The sequence below is a fragment of the Nicotiana tabacum genome, chromosome 10 (genome assembly GCF_000715075.1).
Source record: "Nicotiana tabacum cultivar K326 chromosome 10, ASM71507v2, whole genome shotgun sequence".
Classification (NCBI taxonomy): Eukaryota; Viridiplantae; Streptophyta; class Magnoliopsida; order Solanales; family Solanaceae; genus Nicotiana; species Nicotiana tabacum.
Genome location: NC_134089.1, coordinates 131,719,381 through 131,744,638, shown reverse-complemented (window position 1 = coordinate 131,744,638; position 25,258 = coordinate 131,719,381). Strand labels below are relative to the sequence as shown.

At 35.3% G+C, this 25,258-nt stretch overlaps 2 protein-coding genes and 1 pseudogene across 2 annotated transcripts; 2 read left to right on the top strand and 1 right to left on the bottom strand.

Moving 5' to 3' along the window:
- The first annotated feature begins 1,452 nt into the window (after positions 1 to 1,452).
- LOC107794700 (protein trichome birefringence-like 43) lies at positions 1,453 to 7,539 on the top strand. Its single transcript, XM_016617218.2, has 5 exons — positions 1,453 to 1,849; positions 4,120 to 4,291; positions 6,539 to 6,717; positions 6,854 to 7,012; positions 7,122 to 7,539. Exons 1-5 carry the CDS (start codon positions 1,572 to 1,574, stop codon positions 7,399 to 7,401), a joined length of 1,068 nt encoding a protein of 355 aa, XP_016472704.1. The 5' UTR covers positions 1,453 to 1,571; the 3' UTR covers positions 7,402 to 7,539.
- Positions 7,540 to 18,315: 10,776 nt separating this feature from the next.
- On the bottom strand, positions 18,316 to 20,689 carry LOC142165384 (uncharacterized). Its single transcript, XM_075223951.1, has 5 exons — positions 20,269 to 20,689; positions 20,050 to 20,181; positions 19,679 to 19,961; positions 19,489 to 19,568; positions 18,316 to 18,413 (listed from the first exon to the last, which is right to left on the bottom strand). The coding sequence occupies exons 1-5, from the start codon at positions 20,687 to 20,689 to the stop codon at positions 18,316 to 18,318; spliced, it is 1,014 nt and encodes a 337-aa protein (XP_075080052.1).
- A 1,273-nt stretch (positions 20,690 to 21,962) lies between these two features.
- On the top strand, positions 21,963 to 24,280 carry LOC107792609 (protein trichome birefringence-like 43; annotated as a pseudogene).
- Positions 24,281 to 25,258: the final 978 nt, after the last annotated feature.

The window sequence follows — 25,258 nt, the reverse complement described above, 5'->3', positions numbered from 1 at the left end:
GAATTCACATATACAAAAGATAAAAGTAGCAGAAATGAGGATGTTGAGATGGATGTGTGGGCACACTAAGCTGGATAAGATTAAGAATGAAGATATTCGAGAGAGGGTGGGCGTGGCTCCTGTGGACGACAAGATGCGGAAAGCGCGACTTAGATGGTTAGGACACGTATGAAGGAGAAGCCTAGATGCACCGGTTAGGAGGTGTGAGCGGTTGACTTTGGCAGGTACGAGAAGAGGTAGAGGGCGGCCTAAGAAGTATTGGGGCGAGGTGATCAGTCAGGACATGGCGCAGCTTCAAATTTCTAAGGACATGGCTCTTGATAGGAATATGCGGAGGTCGAACATTAGGATGGTAGGCTAGGGGGTAGTCGAGAGTTCTTCCCTCTTTGTATCAGGTAGTCTGATAGAGTTTTGTTTAGGTTTGCTAGTGGTTTATGTTGTGTTCACATTGTTGTTTTGCATAGTTTTGTGTTATTGTCCTTTCACTTATTCGTTGTTGTTATTTTCTTTCTGGCATCTTTTGTTGTTACATGCCTTTTCTTTTGTTTCTTTTCTGATATTATTGTCTCTCTTGTTGAGCCGAGAGTCTCCGGGAAATAGTCTCTCCACCCTTTTTGGGTTAGGGGTAAGGTCTGCGTACACTCTACTCTCCCCAGACCCCACTAGTGGGATTTTACTGGGTATGTTGTTGTTGTTTATAAATTTTAAAAGTAATTTCGTTTAGTAGAAATATTAACGAAAAAAAACTTCTCTCAGCTGTTTGGAATTGCTTTTGGGACAAAAATTTAGACACCATATGCGGAATTCGATTCCCTGTTACTTAAAGTAATAAAATTTCCATTTGAGGTTAATTAGACAAAAAAATAAAGGTTTTACTACTTAGCTGAAGTGCTTAAACAAAATAAGTGAAAATACTTTGCCATTTTAAAGAATTGTTAGAACTTTTCCAAAAATAACAATTACTACTCTATAAGAAAGAAGATCGCACTTTTTCATATGTCATTTCTATATAAATTGAAATGATCAACGGCATTGCTCTCTATTATTTTCTTAAATAAAAAATCAGGCTAAGTCAAATAATGAAGACATTAAATAGAATCATGTTTTACCTACTGAAAATTCATAAATCCGTTAGTATAAATCAAGATATTTATTAAGTAATTAATACTAACAATTTCTAACCTGATTACACTAAGGTCTATTAGTTTTAAATTCTTTCCGTTCTCTTTTTCTTTTATTTCATTTATTATTCAATAATATTACCTATTCTCTTTTCTTGTTCATATTCTTTATCTGTAGGCAAACAAATTAAAACTACTAACCTTTTCTACATCAAGAAATCTACTAGTCTATAATTGCTAAAATAGGTGTTAGGACCAATAATATCATTTCTAACTAACACGTGACCTTTCTTTCTCATACTTAAAATTTCTTTCTCATATTCTTCAGCGTTTCTTTAACTCTCTGGCTACCTTCCTTTATATTGCTTCCTTCCCCATTATTATTTTGTGCATTTCTCCACACATTTGTGGGAAGAAAAAAGATTAGCAAAAACAAAGAAAAATTAAACCATGTCTTCTTTATTGTCTTTTCTCGTGGTTTTTTCTCTATTGGTTCTTGTTTCCATGTTGAGCCATGTACATGGGAAGTTGATCAATGATGTAAACCAGTTGGGAACCAACGGCTGTGATTTATTTGAAGGGCGTTGGGTTTATGATGATTCTTATCCTCTTTACAATTCATCAGTGTGTCCGTTCATTGAAAAACAGTTTGATTGTTTGAAAAATGGGAGGCCAGATAAAGATTATCTCAAATATAGATGGCAGCCCAATGAGTGCAATTTACCCAGGTACTCTTCTTCAATTATTGTTTCATTTCTTTTTTTCTTTTCGTCCATATATTGTTTAACAAAGGCGGAGTTAGGTGGGCAGATGGTTCAGCCGAACCTACTAAACCCCATTCGCCTGAAAATTATAGTGTGTATATAAAGTCATTTTTTACGTATATATATTAGACAGTGAATCACTTTATCTTCTTCGCGTGTTTATTTTTTTGGATTCTCTTCATGAAAATTTTGCTTCCGCCAAGTGTTTATACCTCGTTCATGGCTGTTTTTATGTTTTAGTAACAGCTTGTGTTTTCTGTTGATGTACTTTTGTCTTTGCACAGCTTCCAATTAATAGCTGCCTCTTTTCATGGCGGAAACGTTTTAATCCGTGACTTTTTGTTTGTCTGTTTTGCTGTTTGTTTTTATTACTCCGTCTTTTCAGTTAATATTGGTTATTAAATGCAACTTTTGTAATGAAGTAGCCATATGCTTCTTCTATTTGATCACCTTTCATCTCGAAAGATCTCTCTCCACAATCCACATGGTGTTAACAAATATACTCTTTGATTCATATAGTTTGTTTTTTTTTAAGTTTTTGGACAAATATTTAGAAAGATATTTAATCGTCTTATAAAAGTATTTGTTTAGACTATCTTTTATCATTCTCTCAAATGTTTAAATTTACACTCCCTTCACACAACGTAAAATATCTTTAAAAATTTCAATATGCTTAAGCCACTGATGCTAATTAGAATTTGGAATGAAGAGACCAATACTTTAAGTTAAAAGAACCTGGAAATTCCGAAAGAAGAAAGAAAAGTTAAATATTCTAAGTATTAAAGGGTATATATGCGAATTAGTTTGGGTTCGAATTTCAAAAGTCAAAAAATTGTGGGGCCAAATGGTTTTGATCCATTAATTCTGAGGATCGCTTTTAATTGGAAAATAACGTGAACGTGCATAATGCATTATTATTAATCTCGGATAGAATGCTAGAGAGATACCTCCCACTTTACCTAAAAAGTAGAATTATTAGTTTTTCTAAAAACTATATTGCATTTTAGACGAATTTATTTCAAATACTTTAAGATAGACAATTATTAGATACCACTTGCTTCTGTAATACAATTATTGGAAAAGATCCTCCCATTTTCTTAAGATTACTTTCAGAGTGGTATGTCATATATTTATTAGTTTGGTGTAAACATTTGGTGCGGGTAATTTTTTACCCTTTCAGTGCCACTTCCTTTTTCCGCAAACCTATCTTGCAATAAGCACTTAAAAGATAGATAAATATCACTTTTAGTCTCGGTCGAATTTATATCTGATAATCTTAAAGGTGTATAAAATTTATATATATATTTTTGTGTGTGTATATATATATACAAAAAATAAAAAAACTAAATATTTTTCGACTATTATTTTGAGAGCAGCTATACAATGTCATGTTCCTTAAAAAGATTACCCATAAGTAAGTTCTTGAAAAAAATCAGGGGACTTGTAGATTTTCTATTTTTCTTTTTTCTTTTTCTTTTCCTGGCTAGTTTGTTATGAGTGTTAAAAAAACTTTACTTCCAAGTTTGGGGTTTTTCTAATTAAATCTGCAATAATCACAATTCACATGTTAATAACTGGCACTCTTAATCAGAAATGGAAATAGCATTGACAGATGCAAAGACAGTTGGATTTTGTCGGTCAAAAGCTAGAAAACAACGCAATCTAATCAAACACGATGATGAAGTTTAAGATCTTCCTAGGTGGCGGATCATGTGTAAACTGTCTGTGCTTTATTTGAGTTGATTTATTCTATGATGATAAGCATGATTATCACTCTCAAATTAGATTCTAACACATATCTTCTTAATACCTATTAATAGGTGATTTTTTTTTTATAAAAATTATATACTAAATTAAATAACAAAAAAATATTGGTAAAATTGGTTGAGGGAGGTGTCCACCTTTATTTCCCCGCAATTGTTCCAAAATATGATAAACTGTAAAATTCAAAGCGTAATTATTGTTGATTACGATAGATTGATTCATGGACCCTCCAGTGGCAACCCCGCTAGTGTCGGTGCTCTTTAATTTCCTTTACTTTTGCTCTTTGTCAGCTTGTATTAGCATACACAAATTACCATAGTAAAAATCACATTTTTTTGATTGTGTAAATTCACTATTTGTATAATAATATTGTCGAAACAAATTGTTTTAATCCACTCTGCTTAGTTGCCATCCCTAGAAATTAGAAGCGGATTCAGAATTTTAAAGCATACTATTGTTGTTTTGTGTAGGTTTAATGCTATAGAATTTCAGCAGAAATTCAAGGGAAAGCAGATGATGTTTGTAGGAGATTCAATTAGCCTAAATCAATGGCAGTCTCTCACTTGTATGCTTCATGCTGCTGATCCTCAAGCTAAATATATCTCCAAACGGATTGGAGGCACTTCTATCTTCACATTCCCGGTACATCTAATTTTTTGATTATCAATTTTTCAATAATATTCTTTTCTTCCTAATATATTACTACCATAATTCTGAGGAAATCATTTCCGAACAATTATAACACCTTTAATTTGAAAATTTGTTCCCTTTTTTTTTTAATTGCTACAAATATGACATATGTTTCTCAATCTTAAAAAAAGATGCACTTAAGAGTTAAGATTTAAGTAGTAGTAGTTTATGAGACCTCAAATTCCCATGTTCTACTAAAAAGGTAAATAAGAAGTATTAATTGGGATTTAATTCTTGTTCCTCAAGGTAAATAACTCAATATTCAACCAAGTGTATCGTTTAATTTTTTTGGAGTATTGGTGTCAACAGATAATATTAGATTAATTCTAAAAAGTATGTACATAACATATCTAGTTTGACGGTGAGCCAATGGATTCACGTACCCCATGATTGAGACTATAAATTTATGACAAAATTACAGAATAATGCAGTCCATAAGTTGACCTTGCACTATTTTAGCCCTGTTACAAGTTTGCAAATGTATAGCCAAATATCAATAAGATCTTTTCTTTTCTCATTCCCTCTAATTATAACAACCTCATTTATTTTTTCGTCACCTACCTACCCCTATTGTAGCTCTCTCCTTATTTTTCACCCATAAATATTTAATTTAATTAATAAAAAAGAATCATATGAAAACAAAAATCAGTTCCCCATTTTTAGTGTAACCATTGATCGAGACACTCAGTCAACACTCATTCGTGCCTTCTTCCATAACCAATACTTCTTCGATATTTTCTATTTATTTTGTACATCTTCAGGTTTATACATACCTATCACAACTACAAACGCAAAAACAGATGCGAGAAACCTAAAATCTCATCTCCTCTAATGCTAATCTTGTTAAATTTCGATTATGATTTTGTGAGAAATTTGGAGTGGGTATTGTTTGAACTTATTAGAAATAGTCTAAGTAGGTTGTATACAAAGTTTGAAGTTATTTGCTGGAGATTTGGACTAGTTTTATACAAGAATTGCAAGTGAAAATCGTACAAAAATTTCACTAGAGATGCTTATACACTTTTATACAATGTTATACACTTTAATACAAAGAGGTACATTATGTATATAGTTGTATAAAAGTGTATAAAGATGTATAATCACAGAGTGAAAACATTCTTGATATACTATGTATATAGGTGTATAAGAAGAATGAGAAGAAGAAGAACAAGAAGAAGAAGAAAATGCGAGAAATTCACCAAATACCTGTAAATAATGCATCAACCTTGTATACAATAGTGTATAAGAGGTAAACATACATTATTATACACTATTTATACAATATTATACATTATTATACAAATGAATCATATCAATGAAGCTTCAAGTGTTCTTTTTCTTCCTTGGGCATCCTCTGAAATGTAACTCAAATATAGCCTAAATCTACTCTAAATCACTTGAAATTTAAATTTTGAACTCATCTTGATGATTCCAATCAATTAGGACAACACCCATTCCAAACAACTAACAAATCGGAAAACTCAATTTCTGAAATCGAATCTTTGAACCACCTTTAATGTGACTTTTATTTTTCAAATCCTTAGTTAACCATTGGAATCCGGAAAAGAATTGAAGGAGAATAACAATAGTAGAGAAATTTTGTGGTGCAAAGGCTGACACGGGAAGAAGAAGAACGAAGAAAAAAGGGGTAGGCTAACTGGTGAAAAGTAATTTTCGGGCTACACTGAGTAAGGGCTTCAAACGTGGGCCATTTTCTGATGGGTTGTTGGGCTAAGTGATAAGGGATGTAATTCTCCCTAAACTTGTTGGTCGCTAATTCTTTTTCTTTTTATAATTGACGTCTCTAGCGTACATGGTACCAGACGATCATATGATACAACACTAAAACAAAATAACGGCATACATAATAGATCATTCCTAAGCTTTCAAATATATCTTGGTTACGTCGTTATCATGCTTAGTTAGGCGATTCGCAACTTTATTAATTGACTAAATATAATTAATATTTGTTATTTTCAAGAGCTTAAATTTTTTAAATTTTATATTATAACTCAAATAAAATTTTAATAATATCTTTATATAAATTTTACAAATTTATACATTGTAATATGGTACACGCAATCGTGCATATCATAAAATTAGTTCTATATATGTCCTTGTCGACTTTTTCTAAGCCATAATTAGAGAGCAACCTTTTCACAGACATATTTAAATCTTGAATACATTTTGAAAATGCAGAAATACAACACGTCGTACCTGCTGTTCCGAAATGCTTTTCTGGTAGATATTACAACGGAGAACAATGGGACACGAGTTTTAAAACTTGACTCTCTCAGTTCAGCTGCTCAATGGAAAGATATGGATGTTCTCATCTTTGATTCTTGGCATTGGTGGCTTCACACTGGCAGGAAACAACCGTAAGTTCTCTTCTAATACTATCAATTTCCACATATTTAGAATTCATTTATTAATTATACATTGTCTAATAATAAGAATAATATTATGCGTTGCAATTTTAACTATCTTATATTCTAAATAAGATTGTTGTTACAGTTGGGATCTTGTTCAAGATGGAAACTCTACATACAAAGATGGACCTCGACTAACCCTATATGAGAAAGCACTGGATACGTGGGCAAAATGGGTAGATTCTGAAGTAGATACTACAAAAACTAAAGTATTTTTCCAAGGAGTTTCTCCTGACCATGACAAGTGAGTGCAACGAATATTTTATATTTACTATGTTATATATTCTGAAACAACAATATACACGTTTAAGTTCTATACAGTACTGACAAGTCATACTTGATTGCAAAATTAGCCCGACGAGTTCAGGTTCAAAGACGTGTGAAGGAGTAACGCAACCATTGAAGAGTACAGAAGAAGTTCATCAAGAAGAATTGATACTAGAGAAAGTTTTGAGAGGGATGAATAAATCAGTTTATTTATTGAACATAACAAAGTTGTCACAGTATAGAGCAGATGGGCATCCTTCTGTTTATGGACATGGTGGACATAGGGACTTGGACTGCACCCATTGGTGTTTGGCTGGTGTTGTTGATGCTTGGAATTTATTCTTAAATGCACTCCTTGGATTATGAAAATAGGCTAGGGTTCATAAACTCCCAAGCCAAAAGATTAAATTTTTTTTATTTCTATTTTCATATCTAGCGCTTTTCCTGTACTAATATCCTGATCATATGTTAAATATAAGGAGGGTTTTACTATATTTTTGGCATAGAGATGAAAGATTTATTAAATTTTATTATACTGGTTTGACTAGAGACTTTACGTAAACATGTTTGATGTTCATTTCAAGAAAAAAACTTTGTAGACCAACTACTAAATCTAAGCCCAAAATAAAGGGCCTATGCTTTGGGCCGAAAGTAAGGGAGAAATTCAAAAATAGCCAAATTTCCAACTGGTCGTTCAAAAATAGCTCAGTTTCAAAAGTAATCGAAATTTAGCCACTTTTTATGTAAAGATAAATATTCTGAGCGAAAACACTGTTCAAAACCCGAAAAATACGCCAGTATATTATACTGGAGTTCCAACATTCTAGTGTACTTATTATGCTTGAACTCCAGCATATTATACTGGAGTTCCAGGATAAGTATGCTGGAACTCCAGCATAATATGATGGAGTTCCGGCATAAGTACACTATAACTCCAGCATAATATACTGAGTTCCAGCAAGTATAATTGTCCAGTATAATATACTGGAGTTTGGAGCACCGGTGCTCCAGTCTCCAGTATATTATACTGGAGTCAGCAAAGTATACCGGTCCAGCATAATATGCTGGAGTTCATACACAGGTGCACCGAACTCCAGTATATTATGCTGGACCGGTCTCTGTTGCAGCAAAATAGTGGCTATTTTTCATTGACTTGGTAAACGCTGGCTATTTTTGAATGACCAGTCCGAAAACTGGCTAGACCGTGCTATTTTTACGATATTCAAGGATAGTGGCCCAAGTTCATATGAAGAGGCCCACTTACAATTGGAGAGCCCAAGCATCTAAGGGTCTTTTTAGTCATTTGTGGATATCTCAAAAGGAAGTGTACCTTATTTTTATCAACTTTCTCTCATCTTGAAATAGTCAAACTAACTGTTATAAACTAGCCGTTGTTTTTTTTGGTTGGGGGGGGGGGGTAATCCAGTTTCCATAGTTGACTCCGCTTATCTCCATGCCTGAACTAATTTAATGCCTTTGCATTTTCCAACATAAATTCAACATGTTCAATTTGCATCTAAGAATTGACTTGCTTGTTATAACAGTAAGCAAACTTGAATTGAGGCCTAGGCATAACAACGGCGAACGTCCATGCAACAGCCCACAAGATTGCATTATTTAAAGAAAGCTTAACTACCCAAACTCCTACCAAAAATTTGACAGAACATCTTTAACAACAAACAAACACAAAAACTCTTAATCCACTTCTTCGATCTCGATTAAGAGTTTATCTTCCAGAACTGTTTACTAGGTAACAAACTAGCATGAATATAGATGCTTACACATTTTCATGTGTGAGACAAGAGCAAATCAGATAAACTTCGGCTCTAGAGCTGAAGTTCGCCAGTTACAAAACAAAAACTTCATCTCTAGAGCTGAAGTTTGCCAGTTACAAAACAAAACTTCTAGAGCTGAAGTTCGCGAGTTACAAAACAAAAACTTCAGCTCTAGAGCTAAAGTTCGCTAGTTACAAAACAAAGAGCTGAAGTTCGCCAGTTACAAAACAAAACTTCGCCAGATACAAAACAAAAACTTCAGCTCTAGAGCTAAAGTTCGCTAGTTACACAACAAAAACTTCAGCTCTAGAGCTGAATTTCAGGCCTGTCTACTAGAATGCTGAAGTTTTGCGTGATTGCCTTTGCTACTTCAGCCCCGTATGCTAAAGTTATGCGAAAAAGCGGGTACGCTTGCAATTTTTTTGCAAAGCGGGCACAAGTTAAAACATGACACAAAAAGCGGGTATAGATGCAAATGTCTCCAACTGAAGGGTTGATTTGCACAGATAGTGGAAATGACACCAGGTAGCCACTTTTAAGTATAATGTTTAAAATATATCCACAGTTTACAAAGTATTTAAAAATTAGCCGATTTTGCTCAAACTTTAGGATATGGCGTCCTAAAGTTTAAACCTCAAAATTCAAACTTCAGGACATCGTGTCCTAAAGTTCAAAAATTATGTTCAGAAGTTCGAATCTTATGTCCTGAATTTTAAATTAGTAGTTCAGAAATTCAGGACACATAGTCCCGAATTTCAAATTAGCAGCTCAAAAACTCAAGACACTAAATCCTGAATTTCCCTCCTGAAGTTTGGGTGAATTGGCTAATCTTTAAATACATTATAAATTGTGAATATATTTTCAATAGTGGACTTAAAAGTGACTGTTGCTGCACTTCGCCCGCACAAATAGGATCATTCGGATTCACCCTTAAAATTTTGACCCTGGTTTTATGAAAAGCCTTGGGAAAACAGTTTTAAGTTAGAATCTTGGGAATTGCTTCTACCAATCAGTAAAGTTTTTCATATGGTGATCACCAAAAATTTTTATATGGGAAACTTCTGACGATCACTAGAAGCACTTCTCAAAATTCTAGCCGGAGGCTATTTTTTCAAGATTTTTTTTACGGGAATCAAAATTTGAACTGTGTTCCCAAGAAGAACCGTCCCACATAATTTATGCTACCAGATGATTATAGATTTAAAATTATCAAAATTCATAGGCATCAGAAGAACGGATATACTTGCAAACAAAAAAAAAAAAAAAAAGAAGAAAAAGAAAAAGAAAAAGAAAAAGAAAGGGTCAATCCTTTGGCTCTCCTACTAGAAGTTGTATCGCTTAAATGGACGGAGAGAGTAATTAACAAAATTTTTGAAAATTATAACATTTATTTCGTTTAATGGATATTTGGGCCAAGAAAAACACATGTACCAAAAGCGCGAGCTTTTGAAAGTACTTTCAGACTAAAGATTTTAACATTGTTTAGGAATAAAATTTGCTTATTATCTAATTAAACTAAAAAATTTCTACTTGAGATTAATTTAGTTAATTAGACAATAAATGGAATGTATACTTATCAAAGCATTTACATAAAAGTTTTAAGAACAAATTTTTTCTTTTTAAGAGCACCTTTCAGGCAACCCTTGTTGGAAACTTGATAATCCTGATTACCAGAAGCTCAGTTAGACTCTCAAAATTGAAAAATTATCAAAGCCTCGCTATATCAACCAGTATTATTATTAGCAAAAAAAAAAAAAAAAAGAAGGAGAAAAACAATCAAGATAAGGCAAATAAGGAAGACATTAGAGTGAATCAATTTTTAACTACAGATTTCATTAATCTAGTTATGAAAAGAGATTTATTAATAATATTTATTACTTGACTTAGTTTGTTCTTCCAAATAAGTAATACCAATAAATATAGACCATCATTTATCATGCACTTTCCGTTAACATAATTTCCAACCTGATTACATTAGATCTACATGGTTTAAAATTATGTCCATTCTCTTCATAATTGAAGAAATTCAATAAAAGGAAGAATATTATATGATGAGATATTTATACACTATATAGGAGAGTCCTGCTAAAACTTAATTCCATCCTTATCTACACAGAGGTATATTTGCCTCAACATTCTCAACAATAGAGTTTGGAACTTACAAAAACACTTACACATGAAATTTATGATATTTGTGTAGTCAAGATAGAAAATTGACAGAAAAAAGAGCATAAACCTTTTATTTTTTTTGGCTTCTTATAGTTGTATTGGAAAAAAACTGAATTTATATTAAAGATGATGTGGCATGACACGTGGATTAGTTGAATGGTCAAAGAACAGCAATTGACTAAGAGGCACGGTGAAAACAGCCACGGGAAAAAGAATTTAAATAGACACGAGACGACGTATAGATACGAGTCTCGTACCAATTTAAATTATTTACAGCCAACGGATTAGAAAGCATTGAAAGCAAGGATCAGATGACAGAAAGGAGTCCAAATTCATTATTAAACGTTTGATACGTTATAAAGTTGGTATTTAATAGGAACGATTGTATAACGGCTTATTTAATGTCATTTATTGCTCATGATTATATCATTAAAGCTGAGGCTTTATTCCTTTACCTAGAATGATCTATAAAAGGAAGAAGTATCATCATTTGTAAGGACACGGAATACTATTGAGAATTCATTGAAATACTTATCTATTTACCTTCTACCATTGTTCTCAAAAGTATTTTATTTTTTGTCTCCTGATTATCAGTAACCCGAATTTCTTTTTTAGCTTTGACCAAGGACTCAGATTTTTGGTTAAACAAATTGGTTCCGTTACCAGGAATCTGATAATCTTTCCTTTTAAGCTATATCTTATCTATTATCGTCACCATGTCAAACAATAACGCCGACAACAACAGTAACAACACATTGGGAAACCATGAGAATCAAATACATCAAAATCAAGATATCGTGGTTCCCTCTCCTTTAAATTTACCACGTCAATCTCGTGAAGGCACTCCTGTTACTGAATCCCATGCTGATCAACAAGAGCAATCTGAACATTTTGAAGGAGTTACAACTGAAGCTTTGCAAAAGCTAATCGATGCACAAGTCGGCAAAGCTCTTCAGGCACTTGTTAGTCGATTGCCTGCTGCGCCACCTACACCAACTCCTAATAATAATACATTGGAGAACCCCCGTTCTGGTCTTGATAATTCTGGAAACGGAGCAACCCCCAGTGAACCACAAGAAGGGGGACCAGGTAATTTAAATAATTCATATTTGCAAAATTTAGTACTAACCTTGCAGAAACAGCTGAAGGAACAAAATGAGCGAATAGAACAAATCCCTGGAGTTCCACCTGTAATAAAAGGAGTAGACATGGACAAATACTCACAACAACCATGGAAGCCTAGTGCTGCTCCCATTCCAATTCCGAAAAAATTCAAAATGCCTGACATCCCGAAATATGATGGTACTACAGACCCACGTGACCACGTGACTGCATTTACAACCGGCGTGAAAGGCAACGACTTGACCAAACAAGAAATTGAATCAGTATTGGTCAAGAAATTTGGAGAAACACTCACCAAGGGTGCATTAACCTGGTATTCTCTTTTATCTGAAAATTCTATTAATTCTTTTGCTGAGCTTGCAGATTCTTTTATTAAAGCACATTCGGGAGCACAAAAAGTTGAGAAAAGGATGGAAGATATTTTCAAAATCAAACAAGGGGATTCGGAGTTGCTTAGAAACTTCGTTGATAGATTCCAACGTGAAAGAATGACTCTACCTCGTGTGCCAGACAATTGGGCTGCTATAGCTTTTGCAAGTAATTTAAATGACAAAAGTTCTGAAGCCACGAGACGACTCAAAGAAAGTCTTCGAGAATTTCCTGCAACCACATGGAATGATGTTTACAACAGGTATAGCACGAAGCTGCGAATCGAAGAAGATACCGTACCTAAGCTCCATCATGAAGAAAGGGGCGGTACCCGAAGGTCAGATTCCGAAAAAAGATCAGGTAAAAACAGGTACGATCCATATATGGGACCCGCAGGAAAGGACCCACGATCGAAGCAAGATAACCAGCAATACGATCAAAAGTCAAGGAACCGGGATTCTGGCTCTTCTTCAAAGTTCAGGAATGATCGGAATAGACAAGAATCACGTGATGATGACCGGAGTTTAAAGGCACGATTCGGTGGATATAATTTTAACGTCTCTACCTCCGAGCTCGTAGCTGTTTTAAGAAGCATGGGAGATAAGGTACGGTGGCCGAAAGAAATGCGGTCAAATCCAAGTAGACGCAATCCGGATCATTGGTGCGAATTTCACAACGATCACGGGCACAAAACTTTAGAATGCAGATTCCTGCAGAGTGAAGTAGGTCATTTATTGAAGCAAGGATACCTCACTGAGTTATTTAGTGAGAAAGGAAAACAAGCTTATATGAAAAACAGACAAGAACCACCACAACCTCCTTCACCCAAGAGGACAGTGAATGTCATAAGCGGGGGAGAAGATATTCATGGCATAACTTACACAACTTCCAACAAGGTTTCTAAGGTAACGATTACACACGGGAAACGGGTGCGGCAGGTCCTTGACAATGAAAGCATTTCGTTCGATGACACAGATACCAAAGGAGTGACAACTCCACATAATGATGCACTGGTAATATCTTTACTTGTACATGATACTAATGTAAAACGAGTTTTGATTGATCCAGGAAGTTCTGTAAATATTATATTACTAAGGGTACTGCGGGAAATGCAAGCTGAAGACAAAATGTTACCCAAGGCGCACACCTTGTCAGGCTTCGACAATTCAAGTGTAGTAACAAAAGGTGAGGTAATACTAACAACTTTTGCTATGGGTGTTGTGAAGGAAACTAAATTTCAGGTAGTTGATATGGAAATGGCCTACAATATGATCATGGGAAGGCCATGGATACACGATATGGATGCTGTCCCATCAACCCTGCATCAGGTTATCAAATTCCCATCACCATGGGGAATTTGTCAAATTCGTGGGGATCAGCAGATGGCCAGAAGTGTCAACGCTGTAACAAGTACGAGCGCCGTAAAAAAAGCAAAATAGCAATTACAGGAAACAGTTGAAGGTAAAAAAGATCAAACTTCAACTGAATAAGAGAAAACAGATTTGGACTCAAGGCCTGACACAATTCAAGAACCTGAAGAGAATGAAAGCATCAAAACGACGATTGAAGAGCTTGATGTAGTGATGTTATTTGATCAACGGCCTGAACGGAAGGTTTATATCGGGGCTAATTTAAACACGAACATGCAAGGTATGATAATCGAATTTTTAAAAGCTAACTTAGATTGCTTTGCTTGGTCCCACGCTGATATGACAGGGATACCACCAAATGTGATGACTCACAAACTCAACGAGGACCCTTCTTTCACACCAATAAAGCAAAAGAAACGGAAACAAGGTGCTTTCAAGAACCAGGTGATTCAGGATGAAGTCCAAAAATTATTAAAAATCGGATCAATCAGTGAGGTAAAATATCCTACTTGGTTAGCTAACACGGTGGTTGTACCAAAAAAAAATGGTAAGTGGCGTGTTTGTGTAGATTATACTGATTTAAATAAAGCCTGTCCAAAAGATTCCTTTCCCTTACCACATATAGACCAACTAATTGATGCGACCGCAGGTCATGAACTTTTAAGTTTTTTAGATGCATACTCAGGATATAATCAAATCAAAATGGATCCTGGTGATGAAGAAAAAACTTCTTTCATCACAGACAGGGGGACTTATTGTTATAAAGTAATGCCCTTTGGTCTCAAAAATCCTGGGGCAACCTATCAAAGGTTGGTCACCAAAATGTTCCAAGAACATTTAGGGAAAACAATGGAGGTATATATAGACGATATGCTCGTCAAAACCCAGCAATCTCATGATCATATTTCTCATCTATCTATTACTTTTGAAATTTTGCGAAAATTTAATATGAAACTCAACCCAGAAAAATGTGCATTTGGAGTTGCATCAGGTAAGTTTTTGGGTTTTCTTGTTTCTAACCGTGGTATTGAAGTGAATCCTTCTCAGATCAAAGCAATAGAAGAAATCCCGGATATCCTTACTAATAAAAAGGAAGTACAATGATTAACGGGAAGAATTGCAGCTTTGGGGAGATTTATTTCCAAATCCTCATAAAGGTGTTTTAAGTTTTTCTCTGCACTTAAAAAGCAAGATCATTTTGAATGGAATGAAGATTGTCAGCAAACCCTTAGAAATTTGAAAGCTTATTTGTCAAAACCACCGTTGTTGGCAAAACCGAAGGTAGGGGAAAAACTTCTCATTTATCTGGCCGTATCTGAAGTCGCGGTAAGTGTTGTTTTAGTCCGCGAGGACCAAGGTAAACAATCTCCTATTTATTACGTAAGTAAGTCCTTATTGGAAGCTGAGACACGATACCCACAGCTAGAAAAATTAGCATTAGCTTTGGTCATGGCATCTAGAAAGTTAAGACCTTATTTTCAATGTCATCCCATTGTTGTAGTTACTGCTTTTCCGCTTCGAAATATTTTGCATAAACACGAACTTTCAGGAAGATTAGCAAAATGGGCTATAGAACTAAGTGAATATGAAGTTATTTATCAACCCAGGACCGCTATAAAGTCTCAAGTACTAGCTGATTTCGTGGCTGATTTTAGCTAGGGGATGCATTTAGAAGTAGAAAAAGAATTATTAGTTTTTAATGGTGCGAACCCGGGGACTTGGGTTTTATACACTGACGGTTCATCTAATGTAAAAGGGGCAGGCTTAGGAATAGTCCTCATACCACCTGCGGGTGAGACCATTAGACAGGCTATAAAATGTCATTCTATAACTAACAATGAAGCAGAATATGAAGTTGTAATTGCAGGTTTAGAATTGGCACGAGAACTCGGCATAACACAGATTATAATCAAGAGTGATTCTCAACTCGTGGTTAATCAGATGCTGGGGACTTACACAGCCAGAGAGTCACGAATGCAAGAATACCTCGCAAAGGTACGGGAGTTAATAAAGCAATTCCAAACTTGGAAAGTAGTGCAGGTCCCAAGAGATGAGAATGTAGAGGCAGATGCTTTAGCAAACCTTGCATCCGCAGCAGACGTGGCAAACAATACAGATGCTTCAGTCATACATCTATTTCATTCTGTTCTTGAACCTGACAAAAACGAGGTAAATTTTAATCATCTAACATGGGATTGGAGAAATGAAATTGTTGCCTTTTTACAGCACGGAACCGTGCCTAATGACAAAGGAAAGGCTTACGCGCTTCGCAAAAAAGCTGCACGATATTGTTTATATCAAGGTAATCTTTATCGAAGGATGTTCGGAGGACCACTAGCAAGGTGTCTCGGTCCTTCTCAAACCGAATATGTCATGAGAGAAGTACATGAAGGACATTGTGGGAATCACGCAGGAGGACGGTCACTAGTAAGAACGTTAATTCGCACAGGATATTATTGGCCTAAGATGGAAGAAGAGGCAACCAGTTTCGTGTCCAAGTGTTATAAATGTCAAAGGTACGACAATAATATGCACAGACCAGCTGAGTTACTACATCCTGTTTTAGCCCCTTGGCCCTTTATGAAATGGGGAATGGATATCGTAGGTCAACTTCCACAAGCAAAAGGTCAGGTAAAATTTCTACTTGTACTTACAGATTATTTCACTAAATGGGTAGAAGCAGGGGCATTTAAACAGGTACGAGAAAAAGAAGTTAAAGACTTCATATGGCGAAATATAATATGCCGCTTTGGAGTACCAAAGGAGATCGTATGTGACAATGGACCACAATTCATTGGAGCACAAGTTACAGAATTTCTTCGAAGTTGGCAGATCAAAAGAATAACATCTACGCCATATCATCCAGTAGGGAATGGACAAGCGGAATCAACTAACAAAGTTATTATCAATAACTTGAAAAAGAGGTTACAAGATTCAAAAGGTAATTGGCCTGAGGTATTACCCGAAGTACTATGGGCTTATCGTACAACGACCAAAACAGGCACTGGAGAAACACCATTTTCGATGGTTTATGGTACGGAAGCCTTAATTCCAGTTGAAATAGGTGGGCCAAGCACACGGTACGATAAGGCAACGGAGGAATCCAATAATGAGGAGATGCGGGTTAGCCTAGATTTACTTGAAGGAAGAAGAGAAGCTGCTTTGATAAGGATGACAGCACAAAAGCAAGTAATAGAACGATATTACAACAGGAAAGCACGCCTCAGATTTTTCAAAATTGGGGACTTCGTGCTTAAAAAGGTGTTCCAATCTGCAAAAGCTGTTAACTCAGGAAAGCTAAGTCCAACATGGGAAGGACCATACAAAGTCCGTGGCATTGCGGGAAAAGGAGCATACCAGTTGGAAACAATGGATGGTAAAGTTTTACCCTCACATTGGAATGCTGTCCACTTAAAAAGATATTACTTTTAAGAAAGTACCTACGGTCAGGTATCATCATGTAAAAATTCTTCTCTTGGTTTATTAATATTTTACTAACGATTTTAGATGCTAGGCTAAATATCCTAACTCGTGCCAAATGATGAGTCACAACCTGCAAGGCAAAATGGAGTATTCTTAAATTCCTAGCCCAGGGTTACAATTAATCTGATGGAAATACACACGAGTTAGGCAGTCTTCATCTATAATCACACCGTCGAGTCCCGTATATCTTTCTGTTTCAGGAAAAGGGCCAAAGTAAAAGAAATAAACAAGTGCTCGAGGCTTCATACTTCACCGCTCAAACACTTGGGGGACTATATATTATACACATATAGGTGCAAAGAAACAGATACGAGTATCGAACAAAAATCAGCCACAAAGAAGCAAGTGTTGAGAAAAAGTTACGAAGTCTTCAACATTCATGAGAACAACAGAGTCATCTCTCAAACTCATAAACAAAGTCACCTCTCAAACCCTTCTTAACATGTAAAGATAGGGTCATGACTATGTACTGAAACAGGTTATGAAAAAAAAACCTTGTTTATTTTATGTTATTTACAAATCTGTTACAAGAAAAACAGTTACGAGAAAAGTTGTAGATGTATTGTAATACATGTAACAGTCAAACACTTGTTAAAAGTTTATGAATGAAAACTTGCCAAAGTTGTTTCATAGAAAACGTGTGTTTTCCTATTACTTTCATCGTATTTTAACACCATTATGAAGTTGAGACGTCTTCTTCATTAAGTGTCGATAAAATAAAAGGGCCCTCTTTTATAAGCCTCATGTCAATAAGTCATGGGAAGAATCATAAAGCATTTTCAAAGGATAAAAATGCTAAACTATTCTATAAGTCCTAAATAAGTAAGGAAAAGGCAAGAGTAGAACACATTGAAGTACTAACAAAACTTCTTGATATAATTAAAAAGACTAAGTAGAAACTTAGTCAATAAAAGTTTATACAAGTGCCCCATTATGATAACTGGGGACTTTCACCAAAAAAATCCTTTAAAAAAAACTAAGGGATAAAACCATCATTCAATTGAGGGGGTTGTCACGGAAGCTTCAACTTCCACAGACTGGGTTGTAGAAGTTTCACCCTCTGAAGCTGGAATAGCAACATTTTCAGGAACTTCAAGGGCAGGAGAAGGAGTATCAGTAGACTGTTGGCTTTTCTCGATGGTATCTATGACTTTGGCCAGTTCAGACTGCAAGTCAAAACCCTCTTGAGCAGCTTCCGTCAAAGCATCACGACGAGAATTCAGGAAAGCCCAACTCACTTCTATGTTAAAATTTTCCTCTAGAAGTCCATATTCCTTTTCCCACATAGCAAGATCGTTTTTTAAAATTTGATTTTCAGCTAAATGGGAATCAAGGGAAGCTTCAAGAGAAGCATGAGAACTCTTCAAGGCTTGAATCTCGTCAGAAGAAGTCTGTAAGTCAGCCTGAGCTTGAGTCAAGCTTTGCACTAACTCTCCTGCATATTCTTCCTTTTTAGCCAAAAGTGCCTTCAGCTCTCTAACTTCTTCACTAGCTCTGGATAATTGTTCTGACAAAGAGCATTCCAAAAGCTCTTTGTCTCTTTTCAATTGGCTTGAAGAGGCTTTGACTGTTGCCAGTTCAGAAGTTAAACCACGGTTTTGCTGCTCTAGGAGATTTTTATCTTCTTGCAACTCTTCTATGGTCCCTTGAGCATTTTCGAACTGCTCCTTCCAATTGGTTGCTTCAAGTTGGGCTCCCCTAGCTATTTCCTCAGCCTCATGGACAGACTTTTCAGACTCACGAGCTTTTCTTTCCAGTAAGGAAATTCTTCTCATTAATTCCGTGCCAATAAGGTTAGCCTACAGAGGTAAGTCACGGAAATGAGAAATTGAAGATAATTTAAAAAAAAAAGAAAAAAAACTTGTTGGTAGAAATACCTTCAAAGTAAAATGAACTACGTCATTCATCAAAGTTAAGCAGCTATGGCTCTCCATCTTCTTCTTCTCGATATCTCTAATTAGAGGTTCGAGCCAAACATCGGCTCTGCCGGTCTTCCTCAGGAGGCCATGATTGGCAGGAACCTCCAAAGTAACACTTCTCATTGTCATATTTCCGCTGCTAGAACCTGTCTCTGTATGATGAACAGAGGGAAGAGGAGCAGCGGAAGGAATGGAGGGAAAAGATGTAGAAACCAACACCGGAACAGAAGCAGGTGCGGTCGAAACAGCCAAGGGAACAAATATAGGAGCGGTAGAAATTGGCAAACAAACGAAAGTTGTTAAAGCTGGTAAAGAAACACTTACGACTGGCAGAGGAATGGAGGAAATAGGAACAAATGAGGAAAGAGGAGCTTCATCAAAAATAGGTCCGAGCTCGCCACTCCCAAAACCACTGTCAAAAAGGTGCTGAATTGACTCATTATTATCTCTTGGTTCGGCATCCTCATCAGATTGAATCAAAACAGGCTCGGTGGCGGAGGTACGAGCAAGAGTGTTTTCAATTTCATTATCAATGATTATTCGTCTCCTGGCCCTTGGCCTGGTAATTAGGGAGGTACCCTCCTCTTCTTCTTCAGAACTTTCCTTTGTAGCTTTTCTTTTAGGCAGTAAGGCTCGAGCCTTATCTAAATCCAGAGCAGCATTCGCAGACATGCGAATGGCCATAGCTACTTCAGCTGTCATTCCTCTAATGCCAAATCCTGATTAAAGAATGGATATACATGATTAAAGTTGAGGAAAAAGTGCTTAACATGTAAAACAAATTTTTTTTTAAAAAAGGGGGGATACCATGTGTTTTGACTTTCCAGCCATGTAAAGAAGAAATTGATTTCCAAGTTCTCTGCTCCCTAGTAGCAATCTTCAAAAGTGAGTCTACCCAACCACGAAAGTTGGGAATAGGTTCCACATCTCCCATGGTTGCTACAAAAAACCAAGAAGGGACGAGGTTAAAAACAACATTCTTTTGAAATTCTCAAAAGTAGGTACGGTAAATAAGAGGAAACTTACGTTCAAAATTCCACTTCTCAGGAAAGGGAATATTTGTTTCGCCAATCAAATCCACTGTACGGACAGCAACGTAACGGATATACCATCCACGATCTTTATCATCCTCAGGGTTTACCAAAACTTTTTTGCTCCTTGCAGTTAAGGTGAAAACCCCATGGCGTATTAAGTTGGGATGGTATAGATGAATGAGATGAGAAAAGGTGAAATTGACATTGGCCTTGGATGATAAATATCTCAAACAAGCCACTGTTCTCCACACCAATGGACCAATTTGGGCCAAACAAATTGTAAAGAAACGACAAAAATCGAGAATAACTGGGTCAATCGGAGGATTAAAACCTAAAGTGAAGGGGTAAGTGTAAACAGAAGAATACCCATTTCTAAAAGAGGAAATTCTTTGATTTGGGGAAGGAATTGACATTCGGAGACTATCCTTCCAGTTACAATCTCTTCTTATGGTGGGGATTGTAAGCTCGGTTACTAATGTTGGGTAAGTATCGGCTCTTTCTAAATTTTTAATTTGTTTTTGAAGAGACGTTTTGTCACTTTCAAAAGACAAATCGCCGGGAACTATATCATCAACTGAGGGTTCTTGAGAAGTATCAAGAATTTCCCTACTTTTAGAAGAAGGGGCTTTTGGGACAAAACTCCTTGAAGAAGAACCAGAGGAGCCGCCTCGCGTAGATTCTAACCCTGTTCGAAGCCTACTTCCTCCGCCTCTTCTGTGTCTAACAGGGGCGTTGGGGAACTGATCTAGAATTGGAACTTTTTTACGGTTAGGGTTTGAAGAAGACATTGTTAAGAAGGAAGTATGTGCTGAAGATTTGTGAAGAAGACAAAGGAAGACAAAGTTATGTGTAAAATGGGAACCGTCAACTTTTTAAGTATAATGATAAAAAGCCTATAATAAAGGCAGCTATCACTTCGTAAATAGTGAGAATGAAGAAGTCTCGAAGAAGGGTATGAATAGCGGAATCAATTATAAAATGACACATGGACAGAACATTAAATGGAAAAGACTGCAGAGACGTTAGTACTGTCATGAGCATTAATTGTGGCAAAAGTTCTTTTTACATGAAGATCCACTTCCCAATTATTTAATTGATAAAAAAAATGGAAAGTGGGGGGACTATCTGTATTGGAAAAAAACTGAATTTATATTAAAGATGATGTGGCATGACACGTGGATTAGTTGAATGGTCAAAGAACAACAATTGACTAAGAGGCACGGTGAAAACAGTCACGGGAAGAAGAATTTAAATAGGCACGAGACGACGTATAGGTACGAGTCTCGTACCAATTTAAATTATTTACAGCCAACGGATTAGAAGTCATTGAAAGCAAGGATCAGATGACAGAAAAGAGTCCAAATTCATTATTAAACGTTTGATACGTTATAAAGTTGGTATTTAATAGGAATGATTGTATAACGGCTTATTTAATGTCATTTATTGCTCATGATTATATCATTAAAGCTGAGGCTTTATTCCTTTACCTAGAATGATCTATAAAAGGAAGAAGTATCATCATTTGTAAGGACACAGAATACTATTGAGAATTCATTGAAATACTTATCTATTTACCTTCTACCATTGTTCTCAAAAGTATTTTATTTTTTGTCTTCTGATTATCAGTAACCCGAATTTCTTTTTTAGCTTTCACCAAGGACTCAGATTTTTGGTTAAACAATAGTGATGGATAGTTTTTCTCTAGCTGTTGGTGCAGCTTCTGCACTATTTATACTTCTTTGCATGTTGAACAATGTAAATGGAAAGTTGATCAATGATTTAAACCAGTTGGGAACCAACGGCTGTGATCTCTTCTAAGGAAAATGGGTTTATGATGATTACTACCCTCTTTATGATTCATCGGTGTGTCCATTCATTGAAAAGCAGTTTGATTGCTTAAAGAATGGAAGGCCAGATAAGGATTATCTCAAATATAGATGGCAACCCACTGGGTGCAATTTATCTAGGTACTTTCTTGAATGTGTAAAGTTAGTCTCTATAAGTAAGTCACAGCTTGTAGCCGTGGAAGCATCCACTAATATTTGCATGCAATAGGGTAGGCTGTTTACATCACACCCTTTGGGTGCGACTCTTCCCTAGATCATGCGGGATGCTTTTGCACCAGACTACCCCTTTCTTTTTCTCTCTTGAATCTATATTTTTTTAAAATTAACATTGGCTGTTTTATCTTTTACCTTCTGTCTTTTTGTTAATTTACTTAGCTGTATATGTTGTGTTTTGTAGGTTTAATGCGACAAAATTTCAACTCAAATTGAAGGGCAAGCGGTTGATGTTTGTAGGAGATTCACTAAGCCTTGATCAATGGCAATCTCTCACTTGTATGCTACATGCAGCCGATCCACAAGCTGAGTATACTTCCAAAAGGATAGGAGAAACTTCAATCTTCACATTTCCAATATGTTTTTCCTACGAATGTCAAATTTAACTCATTTAAAATCTTGAGCCAATACGGACTGCACGCACATATAGAATTGACCGATAAGATAACTTATCAAAACATACTCTAATAAGTGGTCTTTTTTTTGGCGTTTGACTTGTTTAATATGTCATGATAAATAAAGAAAAAAATCTCTTATCAATTTTCATTCGGTATATAACAAAGTATAAATGAACAAGCAAATAAATAAAAAATGACATGAGTTGAATGGGTTGAGTTACAATTAATAGTTTTGCCCCGATTGACCGGCCGGCTCATCCTAACCCAAGCAAACATTGAGCAAGTTATAATTTATACCTGTTTTAACCTGTTCAAATGTAGTTCAATCCGTCTATTCGGCATCCCTAACTTTTTCATCTCTAATTCATTGTCAATAAAGAGTTGTGTTGATAGCTAATTTACTCTCTAAAATATTACAGGGATCTAGATTAGAATATTAATCAAGTTATTTAATTTGCAAGTACCTTATGTTTGATTCTTGAATACATGCATTGCCAAAATGCAGAAATACAACACCTCGTACTTAATACTTCGAGATATTTTCCTAGTAGACATTATTACAAAAAATAACGGGACACGAGTGTTAATGCTGGATTCTTTCAGTAGTGCTGCTCAATGGAAAGAAATGGATGTCCTTATATTTGATTCTTGACATTGATGGCTTCATACTGGCAGAAAACAAGCGTAAGTACTCTTCAATCAGTTTTCCATATTTCTACCTTAATTATAGAGTATAGATTTTGTTCACTATCCAGGGGAGACTTGGAGCAACGACTGAATTGTCTCTGTATGGTCTATAAGTCACGGGTTTGAGCAAAGGAATCAGCCACTAATCTTTTATCTGTGTAGACTACCTACATCACACCCCTTGGAATGCGGCCGCTCCTCGAACCCTGCATAAATGCGGGATGTTTTTTGCATCCGGCTCCCCTTTTTTGATCTTTTGCACTATCACTTAATTTTAACATGTATACAAGTTATTAGATAATGTTTGTCATATAAATTTACCTGTAATTATCTTATAAGAGACTTGAATTTATTAAATATTCTTTACATCGTCAATACATCAAATTTACTTTCATTAATTGATGGAATTTTAAGTTTGGTCATATTATTATGGTTGCTTTTGCAGTTGGGATCTTGTTCAAGATGGCAACTCTACATGCAAAAACGCACCCCGGTTAATCTTATACGAGAAAGCACTAAATACCTGGGCAAAATGGGTGGATTCAGAAGTTGATACAACAAAAACTAAAATATTTTTTCAAGGAGTTTCTCCTGACCATGACAAGTGAGTTTAAGACAATTTTTCTACTTGGCACGGAAAACATACTATAAAATGCAAATTTAAGTTTTATGTACTGACAATATGATATTTGCCTATAATATCAGTTGTGCCAGAGTAACGCAACCATTGAAGAGTACACAAGGAACTCATCCAGGAGAATTGATACTAGAGAAGGATTTGAGAGGGATGAGTAAACCAGTTCATTTATTGAACGTAACAACATTGTCACAGTACAGAGCAGACAGACATCTCTACTAAGGTTATGTTCCAAATTCTTTTGAAAACTAGTTTTTCTTTTGAAAAAAATATGTATTAAAAATAGAAAGCATTTCTTTTTCTTAGAACTAATATAATACCGAGATAAGTAATTAAAATGAAGAGCTAATTATAGAAGAATTAATCTAAATAGCCATTCATTCAATATCTTAAGTTAAAAATACATACATATATATATATATATATATATATATATATATATATATATATATATATAAATCCAAAAAGTTTTTCTTTATTTAATCTAGAACAAAAACGATGCATTTCGACAAGAAAAAGTAAGGTCAATCCAACTGGTTATTTATGTAAGATCCCTTAATTATGCAAGTCCATCTTTACCTTTAATTCCACCAAAGATCCTTTTTACTAATTATGAGCTGACTCCCAAGTCCAACTCGAAATATTAAAAAAATAGAATCTTAGAGAACTGTCCAAAATAAGTTCAAACATATTAACATTTAATCATTAATCACAAACTTATCAAAACTAGCCTGGTGCATATAAATTGAAAACCTCAGATAAATAATGATTCTTTTTACAAGCAAAGATCTCATTCCATATTTTTAAGCATGATCGGCAATATAATATGCAAGAACGGAAAGAAAATTTTATGGATGAGATTGCAAACAAAGTGATGAAATACAAAAAATATATACATACAAACAACATTCCAAAAACCTAAGCAAAAAAAGGAATAGTTTTCAATAATTATGGTTGAAATTCATTGAAAACATATAAGTGAGTCAATATACAAAGTTTGAGGAAGATTGGAGGTGATTTGGACTAGTTTTGAGTCAAAATTCGTAGTTGAAAGCGAGTTTAAAATTTTCTCAAAGACTTGAATCAAACATGTATCTCGCATGTCAGTATATATGGATATACATAAGATACACAAAAGATACACATGAGATACACAGTGAGATACACATATCATCTTCTTTCATGTTCATCTTGTGTACT